The following is a 12300-nucleotide window of genomic DNA, read 5'->3' on the forward strand; positions in this document are numbered from 1 at the left end:
TGTAAATATTTAAAAGAGGGAACTTTGTTCATTATTTAATATTAATATTATTATTATTATTATTTTCTCTATTTTGAACGCTTATTTAGTGAAATAGTCCTGAAGATATAATAATTCTACATATGGCGCTTTCAGTTCACATAATATTTAAGAAAAAAAAAAAAGACAAAATCCACATAGAATTAGACATATAATTCAAAGACCACGGTACAACCTTTCCTTTTTTTTTTTTTTTTTTTTTTGTTCTTTTACTTCAGCAAACAAAAAATAGTCAAATGACATGAAAAGTGGCAAGTCTTCCGATAATAAATAATAAATTACTTTATAATTTTGCAATGCAAGAGCAAACAAAAAGGGATTTCTTTTCTTTTTTCCTTTTCATTTTTCTTTTTTCTTTTTTTTTTTTTTTTCTCTTTATTTTTAGAGAGTGAGAGAGAAAGGGAAAGAGAAAAACAGTCGTTTTAACCAATGACTATACACGTCTTTGGGGGAGGGGAAGGTTCTTGGACGGCACACATTTCAAACACAATCCCGAGACGCTTTGTGGCAAAATAGAGGTATAACTTGTTGCAATGTTTTTATAAATTGGTTTTTTAAAGAGGAATTCAAAAACTTATTTTAAATCGCTTCAGACTTGATAAAGAGAGTGGATCTCAACCAAACAAAACCAAAACCCCGCTACAGTACATGCTAGAAGAGACCCAGGAAATATCCCCATAGTAAGAGTCAACTAAAAACATTGCAAACCAATGCAGCTCCACCTTCCTGCAACGAATCTTTCAACAATTCGGGGCTACATCGTCTCTTTCCTGATGATGGAAAACCTACTGGAGCTCCTTTTGGCAAGGCAATCACCAATATAGAAACAGCACCGTTCGGATTGGGAGAGACTGGATAGAAGGTCCCTTTACCTTGGTTTCTTCCTAAGATGTGCAGTCAAATGAACAGGTAATTTTTTTCATTTGTTTTGTTTTCTTTTCTTTTCTTTTTGTGAGCCACGAGTACAAATCCTTTAAGTTTTGAAAATGTCTTTTCAATCCTCCTCTGATCATTGAATAGCGCGTGGTTTGTTGTTGGGTTTCTTTTTCTTTTTTTCTTTTTCTTTTTTTTTTTTTTTTTTTTTTTTAAAGTATTCTAGTAAGATCCCATGATTGTCTTCACAGTGTTGCTACCATATTAGCTTGTCTTTTCAAACATGACTCCGTTCATTTCATGGAGCGGTTCCTTGCTAGGTTCATTACAGGGCTGTTAAATACTTTCCCCCCTAAATTTCGGAGTCCCAACAAGATCACTTTCCCACTCTCTCCAGCAGGGGTGAGGGTAAGGGTAGAAACAACAACAACAGAAATCTGAATGAATGTTCCTCATGCCTCAATAGGACTGGCTACCATGCTGTTGGGTGTATCTGGAAGCTGAGAAGACATGGATGCTACTTCACTTCCAGTAGAATTGGAACCGGGTCCTCCTTCTGAAAAATTAACCTGACGAAAAAAAAAAAAAAAAAAAAAAAAAGGAAAAAAGGAAGGGAAAAAAAAAAAAAAAAAGAAGTGTTGTTACGAGTGTAACAATCAAAGATGAGTACCAGGCAAAGAAGAACGCAAAAATAAATACACAGGCATGCAGCCAAACGGCCTGACACATCTCCACAGGAGGCTGTGTCAGAGTTTGTTGCTTTGTTTAGCTTCCCCATTGACTTCACAGGAATCTTCTTAAGGCCTTCGGCCAAATCACAGTAAAAAAAAGCAGGTTAAAAAAATAATAATGAAAAATAAATATGAAAGACTGAAAAATCAAGCAAGTAAACAAACAAACTTATTAATGAGGCCTTCTTGCCTGTCTTCCGAGACTGGCAATCCCAACAGGATGTTCTAGTCAATTATTTAAGAGTGCATGTGGTTTTTTGACACGAAACTGCAAGGTTACTTTCTTTCCTCTTTTGTGCACATGCTAAAATAAACGTGGAAGGAGCATCCAGGAGCAGAAAGCATTTGAAACAAGCCACCCTCTGTCATTTGTGATTTGAAGAGGGTGCTATCTCTTTTTAACGAGAGTCAGTTTGATAAAAAAGGTCACACTTCTCCATCTTAACATGCCCTGCGGCTCCCGTAGGTTTGGGAGCAGCTATGGGAAAAGGGATAGTTTGAAAGGCAGAGCTTTACTAATGCAAAAGCATTTCATTGGCACCTATTTAGCTGGCCGATCCTGTGATCAAGGCCTTCTCCAGATTAGAGACGTCTCTGTTCTTTATTTTAACTCTTTCCAGTATCAGACATTGTGTCCTATAATATATCAATCTTGACCTGTCTATCTAAAGATCTATCTACCTATATGTGTGTGTATTTGGACTATCCATCTTTCATCCTTGCCCGTCCCTCCTCTCTCCGCTTTTTTACAACTATTCCATACAGAAACTCACTGCATCAGAAGTTTTTAAGGTCATCTATTCTGTTAAGGCACAATAAGTAAGGCAGCCAAAAGAGATTATTTTTTTCTCGTGTCTCCTTGACTGCTTGACTAAAGCAGAAAAACCTGTGGTTGCTCTAGAGGTAAGATGATGCAAACAGTCCTGCTGCTGTGCTAAAGCTTCCTGAGAGAGCACGGTGTGCCAGGGGAGGGGAAGCACGCTGCAACCCACCCCAGGCAAAAGAAAAGCAATCCTCCAAGAGGGGTTGGCACTGAAAAGTTCTGAAAAACTATCCTAGACGTAGCTACAAGCCTACATTTTCCATTGCTTCATGTCAGAAAAAATGCCCAGCAGATAAAAAAAAAAAAAGTCTGTAAATTTTTTATTATTAACTTTTGGGTTTTGAATCACTGAAAAACGTATCTTATTATTTTAAGGATCCAGTTTTTAATATATTTAGGCCAAGAAATTGAATTAAGGCTGAACTTCTGTCCTTAATTCACCTTGTTGGGCCTAGGTATTAGATTATATGGTCCCTTATAAGCTGCCAAGTGACGCAGGCTATGAGGAAGTGAGTTAAGAACAGAATTTATTCTAAGGGGTCTGTTTTCTTTTGGCTTAAGGCAGTTTATTATATTTGATTTTTTTTCACCTAAATATGTACTAACACTTCCCTTTCCAAACAACATTTAACATAAGCTATATGTATGTATATGTTTGTGTGTATGTATGTATCTATAGCTATATTAAGTTATAGCTATATGAAGTTATATTTGGAGGTATCTGCTTAAAACAAGGACTTAAAAACTTTAATTAAGCTATTCGTGTTTGTGCGAAAAGAACAGTGGCACAGGCTGACATTGCAATCAACTATTTGAAATCTACCCTACTTCAGAAAGGCAAAATTGGTCCGAACTGGGGAGGGGTGAGTTCTAGGAAAGGCTTTCACCAATGTGCATACAATTTACACGTGAGGAATGTTTTAGATCTCTGGATCTCTCAGTTTTCAGGGGTGTGTGAGCTAAGTTAAGTCTGAGACCTACTTCAGGCCTTATCCATCTCTGTCTCACTTCAGCAAAAGCCCTGCTGTGCCCTAAGCTAGGTTTCACACCAAGACCTGTGAAATCAATCCAGTTCGCCACGTTTACAAAGTGTCGTCATGCTCACCTTGCAATTTCAGGAAAACCCGGCTAGTCTGGATGGCTCATCTCTCTGAGGGCACCCGGTACTTTTAGGGAATTCCCCATTGTTCTGCCCTGGGTACCGGCTGGCCTGCTCCGGCTGGGAACCGACACTTACTAGTTGCTGAAAAGCAGGTTGGTCTATGTCACTCTGCAATGCGAAGTCGCTCAGTACTTTCCAGGGCGGCTGGTAGCTCTGCACCTCCACCGGGTTAGCCTGTAAACCACCGTCATGTCTCTCCGGACTAGCAGCCACCATCGGAGTTCCCGTCATCCCCTGGATATTCTGTAAACAGCCCAGCAAAAGATGTTAATGAGCTTGGTTAACTTTATTGTATATAAGCGCTGAGTCAATAAACTGCTTTCTATCTTATCTATACAGTCGCTCGTATTTGCTTTGTTAATCTGCTGTGAATGTCTTACTCTATTCTACTCTAGGTCAGCCTATTCCTACCCGCTGCATTTATCAAGGTGGAAGTTTACTTTCTTTCACTTTAATCCTTCCCATTTCTCTCAAGGCATACCCCCTCCAGCCCAAGATTTCTAAAACACGAGCACTCTCTATCTTGGCTGCCGATGCACAAGAAACGGTTAATCATGCTGCCTTTCTATGCCTTTCTATTTCGCATCCAGGCGGGTTTTGTTTTGCATGACCTTAAACTGTATCGTATAACCACGGCACGGCAAACCTGGGGTACGTCTATCCAAAACACACACACAGAAAAAAAAAAAAAGAAACCCCAGCCCTCCCAGTACGCCCTGTGGTGCAAGCACTGTATACAAAAATAACTCCGAGCCTCGACGAATATATTGCTCGGGAGAGTTAATAACATGGTGTTTTATTGCATTCCAACACGGTAAAATGAAACTCTTTAAATTCCACTTAAATAGGCAGCCTTATGAATTAATAGTCATTCTCAGGTCAGTCAATATACACAGGGAGAAAAACAGACTCTTCTTCAAGTGGGTAACAACAACGAGGGGGGAGGGGAGAAGAAGAAAGAAAAAAGTTGACTATAAAGGGAGAAAGCCAGTTCGCTCTGCTGTACCCAGCGCTTTCCTTTCCGCTTATTTGCACCACATGTGCATATGCCCGCAGACAAGAACTGAATATATTTCTTCACGATGACTATATATAGTTAAAGTAACCTGTAAACACGACGGTGATTCAAAAAACTTCGCCTTGCATTTGTTTCTTGTTGCAGTAAATGCACTGACAAACATACGTATGCACATTGTAGTATGTAAAGTGCTAAGAAAATACATCAAATTTCCCTTTTACTCATGGGTTTTACTTCTGGGTTTACTCCTGCGTAAAACCATTGAAGAGGGCGAAAGCATCATTTTCCCCTCGAGGACTGCTTTGCATTTGCAATATAAATATTACACAAGGCTGGGCTTATTATATCCCTTAAGCTTTGCAGGTCGCAATTCATGCTGCAGAGAAGTTAGTCTAATCCTCTGCGTATCCTTAGATCCACAAAATGACATGTGTTCGCTTGAGCAGCCTATACCGGCTTCTCGCTATGGTCTGTTTTAATTGCACTGACGACAGAAACAAGCGGATAATAGTTAAGCGCTATCACTTTCTTTGGTTTAAGGGAGCTCCCTCAAAATCAAAAGCATCAGACCGACCCCGGAGGCTGGCCGGGCTGGACACAACCCAGGCGTTTCTCCTCGGGAAGGGAGGCAGTGCACTGCCAGAAGCTGAAGCCACTTACGGTTTTGTCATTGGGTTGCTGTTGCTGAAGTTGCTTCATCATAATGCTCCTTTTTTTGTCCTTGCACCGCTTGTTTTGAAACCAAACCCTAATGACCCTCGGGCTGAGGCCAGTCATTTCTACCAGTTGCTCCTTCATGAGGGCGTCAGGTCTGGGGTTGGCAGCGTAGCAGGTCCTCAACGTGTGAAGCTGCTTTTCATTAAGGACAGTCCGGACTCTGGTGGTCTTCTCTGGCTGCTTGTGGACGTGGGGTCGCAGAGCTGGCTGTCTGGCAGAGATAGGTTCTGCTGTAAGGGAAGGGGAAGGGAGGAACAGGATCCCCATGAGTAGAAAGCAGGGAGTCTGCAGAGGCTATGAATCTAAGCTGGTGGGACAGGGGGAGGCAAAGAAGGGGGGGGGGGGCTGTGGTGAACCCGCTTTTCAAAGGCTATTCAAGCAGTCAGATCTATCTGAGCTCCTGCAGCCTCCTCTGCTTTATGCGCCGGTGGAGTGACAGGACTGACATTTCTGACTCCACAGATAATTAATTTGCAAAAACAAACCACCCCCCTAAAACCCTTAATGACAGAAGCATGAACCTGTGTGAGACTTGACAGGAGAGAGCGAGTTCGCCAAGGTGTGCGTGCACTCGGGAAGGAGTGGGAGGGTTTTATGTATTTATTCCCTGACAAATCACCAAAACAGATTATTGGCCTTAAAATTAATGAAAGAATACTTCTTATATTAATCATATTTTCTGTCTGCTTCTTGTATACGGAATCAAGCTCAGTTTAGCCAAAAGCCGGGGTAACATGCAACAGCTCCCGGCACTTTGATGCCACCAAATAGAAGCAGAACAAGCCAAATCAACTGCATCATGACCTTGTAGGAAAACCCAGCGAGAGCCCAGTATCTCAGAGCTTGGAAGAAGGAGTCTATCTTAGAAAGTGGAGGTGCTAGATGAATTTATGTCGACTTTTGACAAATACTTGAAAAAAATAGGAATGTTTCGCCAATTCTTTGAAGTGGGAGCAAGCCTAGCAACTTGTGGAAACCACCAAGAAGTGCAAACCTATGGGTATGTACATCAAGAACTGAAAGTATTCGCGTGATTTTGATATTCTTATGTGTATTGCGTAGCTGTAGCTATATAGATGTAATTTGACCCCCCCTATCCCCTTAAACTCTGGTTAGCTAATATTCAGAAGTCTTCGGTTTTGTACAATCGAGTTCCGACTTTTTTGACTATAACAATAAATCAGCAAATGCTATAAAGACGATACGAAGCTTCAGGTCTTAGCAGTGTTGTATCTGCCCTCACAATATGCGTTTCAGAGACATGCATAAACATGCTGTAGGGAGCACGCACCACCTCTATACAATCCTGCAGTGATCAGCTACGGAATTATTTCTCCCTGTATACAGATGTGTCACCTGAAAGTGGCTCAGAAGCGGGAAACGAGCCCGTTTAAACATAGCTATGTTTGTAAACAACTTTTCGAGTTACAGCTACTTGCATAGCAATAACGGCAGCCAGTCTTATACTGCCCAGCCTAGTTTGCCTCAGAGGCGTGCCCCTTCCTAAAGCTAAGCGTCTCTGAGTATCTGATGTGCTCATCGAGAGATAAAAATGTAAGCAAAGTTGTAAGGTGGGGGGGACTGTGAAGTTACAACGCCGAGTTTTAAGCTGAAATTCTCACCAAATCACATAAAACGTTTCAGGAAGGCAGAGTCACTTTAAAAGGCAATTACCGAAGATTAGCTTGTTGACAGTTTTAAATTACAGCCTAAGTGCTCGCCTGTAGTAACGAAGTCTCTCCTCGGACCCCTCTTCCTCCGGTGCTTAGCTCCACAAGCTCCGGAAGCGGAGAGCTCATTGCCGCAGACCTGCTCCCTGCAGCGGCTCGTCCCGCTCCGGCTTAGGCCACCGGCCTGACCACGAATGGGGTGGGGGGCACACATAAGACCCCGCACCCGGGGCACGGCCGGAGCGGGAGGGCTGGAGGATGGGGGGCGCGCCCCCGCAGGTGACTCCGCCTCATGCGCACCGCATGCGCGGGGTTTTCTCACGGCCACCTCTCCGCAGGCGCGCACGCCCGAGGCCTCCTTTCCGCGGGGTTGCGGGACTGGGTGCAAGTGGCTGCTCACTCCCTCCACAGAGGGGCCGGGCTGCGCTGAACCCCGCGGGGTCCCGCGGCGCCGGGTGTGGGGCGGTACCTGCCATCTGCAGCGGCCGGGCTGGATGCAGGGGGCTGAGCGGGTCCCCGGCGCCCAGGCTGGCCCGCTCCACCACGTCGTGGTCCGCCCTGCAGAAAAGGCCGTCCTCCCGCAGCGCGAATTCATCGCCGGGGATGAGCTGGCGGCTGCAGGCCACGCAGCGGAAACACTCGATGTGGTACACCTTGGCGCGGGCGCGCATCACGAAGTCATTCTTGCTGAAGCCGATGCTGCACTTGGCGCACTTGATGCCGTATAACCTGAGCAGGGCCCAGCCCAGATAGAAGGAGAAGGGAAGGAAGGAGAGAGAGCACAGGAAAGGGAATGGGGAGGGCAGAGAATAGACGGGGGGAAGGAAGGAGAAAAAAGAGAGAGGTTTTCACTCCCGCTCGTGGGCAGCCCCGTGGCCCCGCGTAGACGCGCCACACGCAGTCCAGTAGTTAAACAAGCCTTAAAAATACAGAAGCCAGTAGAGTAAAGGAATAAATAGGATTTGTTTGCTGCCGGTACCCTGCCGTGAAAGGCGGTGAGGACCCGGACACACCGGTGTGTAAGGAGAGGGGGAAGGGAAGGGGCTGCGGAGGTGGAAGGAGAAACAGCGGTAGAAACAAAAAAGCGACCCCCTTCCTTCCCGAGGAGATGCCGACCTCTCCCCTCCTGCCCCAGCACATGGGCTGCAGCAGGCGGCGGGGCATCCCTGTCTTCGCCTTCCCTCCCTCCTTACGATGGGATCTAGCCTGTCCCAGGGCTGAACCGAAAAGTCCGGGTACACCGGGCAAAGGCGAGGCTGGCAAAGCTGCCATCCACTCCTCACTCACAAACATGCCATCCTCACCTAAAGGTGTTATTTCGCAAGGAACCCACTCAACACTTCGCTCTTAATGCGTGCGGGGCTGCCGACTGCTCAGACCCTGGGACTTAGCAGCAGGGGCGGCTCTGCCAGCGGCGTGGACTCTTGTCCCATCTCACCAGGTCTACTTTACACACACTCCTTAGATATGTGTATACACGCTCACGTATATAGCAGTGAAACTCCCACCCGCCCCCCACCAGAAAGCATTTTAGGTGACTTGGCTCTGCAGCCTGCCCCTGCCTCAGCCCACCCGGGTCCGTCTACCCCCCTCAGACGATTCCACCTTGCCCCAGAGCTTAAGCTCTCCAGCATGAGTGAAAGGGCAGCTTCTCGCTGACAGCCCCAAGCTGCAAATAATGGCTTTCTGGCGTAAGCAGTGGGGTCCTCGTCTCCCGTGGAGGAGAGTGGGACAGTTCACCTATCAACAGATGAACATGAGAAAACGCTCCAACTCGGGTGCCTAGAACTGCAGTCTCTCGGCTCCCGCCGAGTGCTCCTCTGACGGACTCCTTGGCATTAGGTAACGTTAACATGTTTCAGCAAATGTGGGGGGTACAAGCACATATGCACGCACACGATCCAGAGAACTGTGAAAGCTATTGCTAAAGCTGAGCTAATATTCAACCCGTTTCCTCACGAGTACACTTCCTTAGAGATAGTCTGTAGGGTATGCATGTAGGTGCAGATGTATATTTACATACAACTTTAGCTGCTGACTCTATAGAGGTGTACAAATCTACATGTAGATCTATGTATTTCCGAATTAAAGTTCTGAGAAGAACCCCCTCCCCCAAAAAACAGCTAAGCAGAAAAAGAACAGAGCAATCGCAGAATGCATGCATTAATAGGTACAAAAGTTGGGGGAGTGCCCACATATCTGTCAATTATAGATTGGGTCACGGTTTAATTCAAAGACGGCTTGCACATAATGTCCAACTGATTTTTAAAATTATAGCAAATTTAATGTTCCAAGTTTTAACTGAAAAGAGCTGCTCTTCTTTTTTTTTTTTTTTTTTTCTTCATTTCTCCCACTGAGTTCTAGCAGGAGAGAGGTGAGCACATATCAGTACAAACCTTTCCCTTTCATTTGAAATTAGTAAAAAGGCGATAGTCAAAAGCACAGCTCCGAAGTGCGTTTAAAAGTAAAGAAAGAAAAATACATACATAGATAAATAAATAAATAAATAAATAAAATGTCGTCTGTTTTTTATTATGGTTAAACTTTGAGCAAGTCTCACAATGGCTTGAAGGAATGATCTGTTTATGAATTGTGCACTGGAGGAGTCAAGACTCAAGTGCTTTATTCAATCCAGGATTACAAAGGAACTAGAAAAGGTACCTTCGGTGGATAGATAGGTACTGGGTCCCCAAACCTTCTGTAAAAAAATAAATACTGTCCATACCTCAGTGTCAGGCAAAGTTCTGGTTTGGCAAACCCAGTAGGCGACACTGAAACGGATCAGCATGACCCAGGAGCACAAATAATAAACACACTCGAAATTCCTCCTTTGGCTTCTCTATAGTGTCAGGTTTGGCAACTCTCACATTTTATCAGTTACCAGATTTTAATGTGAGGAAGGAAGCGGTTCCATTATCTAAATATACCCAATTGTTCGCGAACAGATGATGGGCAATTTGATCTGCTCTGTCTAATTCATCAGTACAGATAAGATAAGAAAGAAAAGGCAGTCAGATATCACCAAAGGGGTTAATATTTAAAAAGATTAAATGTCAGTTATTTTAGCAAAGAAACATTTCGGTCTCGGTTTTAACCTCCCCATGAAAGAATCCTTCATTCTAAAGGAAACTTCGGTTTTGTTTTTGTTTTTCTTTGCCTTTTTGTTTTTGATAAGCCTGAGTTAAATAACGGGTTTTGTGTGTGGTGGTTTTTTTTTTTTTTCCTTTTCCCCCGTGTATTTATTTTTACGGCATACATGCTCTAAGTACTTTTCTTATGCCTTTGCAAAAACACATAGACATAGGTTTCTCAGGTTTTGTTAAAAAGCTTTCAGTTCCGTGTTGCGTTTACTACTACACTAGTGAAATTTGCTGCATTACCTACGATTTCCCACTCTTAGAATCACAGGATGCATTGCCAAAGTCCTCGGGAGGGTCCCTCACAGTCGCTAGCTGTTCCCGAAAGTGGGGGGGTTTATACAGAAATTTGTATTTGAATCTGCGGAACAAAAAAGTTGACTCCTCTAACTTTGTTCCTTGCCTGTATATCTATAGCGAAACCACTTAGAAACATAACAGTTGTCGTTTCAAGACTCTTCGCACAATTTTTCCTCTTCCTACGTCAGTCAGATTTATAAAGTTAAATAAAAAATTGAAAAAGGAAAATCACTGAAGAATTAAACAACATAAATGGCGTACCTGATATAATCTCTTTTACAGTAGGTTTTGCCATCCCTAACAAAGCACGTACAGGTCTCGTCCAAATACTGATTACACTCTGCACACTTCAAACACGCCGCATGCCATTCCAAATCCGGAGAAACCCTCAGAATATACTGATCGTGAATTTGATTGCCGCAACCAACACATAGGGAAATCAGCCGTTTTTCTGAAATGAAAATAAATACGTGATTGACTAGCTGCTTGCACTCCTACAGAGATAAACACACTTTTAGTGTCGTTCCCTTATAGGGAGTACTCTGGGAGCTTTGCCTTTTTTTTTTTTTTTTTGAGTATCACACTTTTGGATGGCAATTGAAGTGTGCCATCAAAACCATGCCTCGTTCAGAAAGGAGGCGGAACATATGCTAAAATGCAGATGTGAACAGTCTTAGGGGTGAAGGTTCTCATTTCGCAAGCTTTGCACAGAATCAAAACTCCAAACTCCCTTGGTGTTTTATTTTCGTTTTATTGTTTGCATGCCTTGCCTCACGGGGAAAGCACCTGTATGCTTGATTTCATTTTTTAAGAGGCTGTGACTGGAAATGGTGGACGCGTGTCTCGGTGCGCTTCTCATTCAGCCCTGTACCACCGAAGAGGGGACTGCAGGCTACTAGCAAGAACAAGCATCTTTACGGTTGTCATTTGCTCTCTTTTGCAAGTCTAAAGCTAATTTCCCTACACGGACGAGGTGCTGGGTAGTCAGCCTCACCGCGATCTAGCACGAGGAGAATTTCAGGCTCCATGCTTGGAGATCCCATTAAAATCCTGTCTGCTCCCCAAACTTTTAAAAGAGAGCAGGACCCCAGGCTAGTAACATACAAGGCTAAGAAGCTAAAACATAACAAGCATGCAGGCATGGCAACAAAGGCACCTTCTCTACCATTCAAATGAACTTCATCTCTTTCGCAGTTAGCCTGCCTGAGACGATTACAATAAACAGTACATTTATTCCAACAACGGTAAAAATTCCGCCTTACTTTTTGGTGGGTCTCCCATGTCTCCCATATCTGTAAGAGGGTGTAATGTCCACAGTGAAATGGTGTACGGTTTCGTTTTAAGACCCCAAAGTAGGTTTGAGAGCTGTCGCTAAAAATGAAAATAATAATAAAAAATAATAAAAAAGTAGAAGTATTAACAACAAAAGCAAAAAAAAAAAAAAAAGACACTCGAAATGAAAAATAAAAAAAAAAAACAAAAAGGCAAAACAAGACACCACCGGCGCGGGAGATACTGTCAGGGCTGCGGAGCGAGAAGGGGGCGCGGGGTGCGGCAGGGCGCGGAGCGGTGCGGGGCGCGGCGCCGGGGGGCGCGGCAGGGTCCGGCCGCGCTGCACGGAGCGGTGCGGTGTCGCGGTGTGCGGTGTCGCGGCGCGGTGTCGCGGCGGTGCCGAGCTGGGCGCTGGCGGCTCGGGCACTCGCCTCGCCCTTATCTCTTACTCAAACTTCTCTGCTCCAACTCAGCCCGCTCGCCATTGGCCTGACGTCACGCGCGGGGACGTCACGCCTGCGCGGCGCCCATTGGCTGCGGGCTGCGCGGCGCAGCTGC

The 12300-nt window shown here is 44.6% G+C and overlaps 1 protein-coding gene across 2 annotated transcripts; it reads right to left on the reverse strand.

Moving 5' to 3' along the window:
• Positions 1-214: 214 nt before the first annotated feature.
• On the reverse strand, positions 215-12100 carry ISL1 (ISL LIM homeobox 1). Of its 2 annotated transcripts, XM_065661884.1 has the most exons (7): positions 11972-12100; positions 11733-11841; positions 10732-10921; positions 7503-7762; positions 5307-5593; positions 3704-3871; positions 215-1481 (listed from the first exon to the last, which is right to left on the reverse strand). In XM_065661884.1, the coding sequence occupies exons 2-7, from the start codon at positions 11758-11760 to the stop codon at positions 1365-1367; spliced, it is 1050 nt and encodes a 349-aa protein (XP_065517956.1). In that variant the 5' UTR covers positions 11761-11841; positions 11972-12100; the 3' UTR covers positions 215-1364. The 2 variants fall into 2 exon arrangements, with proteins under 2 accessions (XP_065517956.1, XP_065517955.1); XM_065661883.1 differs by lacking the exon at positions 215-1481 and having other exon boundaries at positions 2873-3871.
• Between the last annotated feature and the right edge of the window lie 200 nt (positions 12101-12300).

The sequence above is a fragment of the Lathamus discolor genome, chromosome Z (assembly GCF_037157495.1).
Source record: "Lathamus discolor isolate bLatDis1 chromosome Z, bLatDis1.hap1, whole genome shotgun sequence".
NCBI lineage: Eukaryota > Metazoa > Chordata > Aves > Psittaciformes > Psittacidae > Lathamus > Lathamus discolor.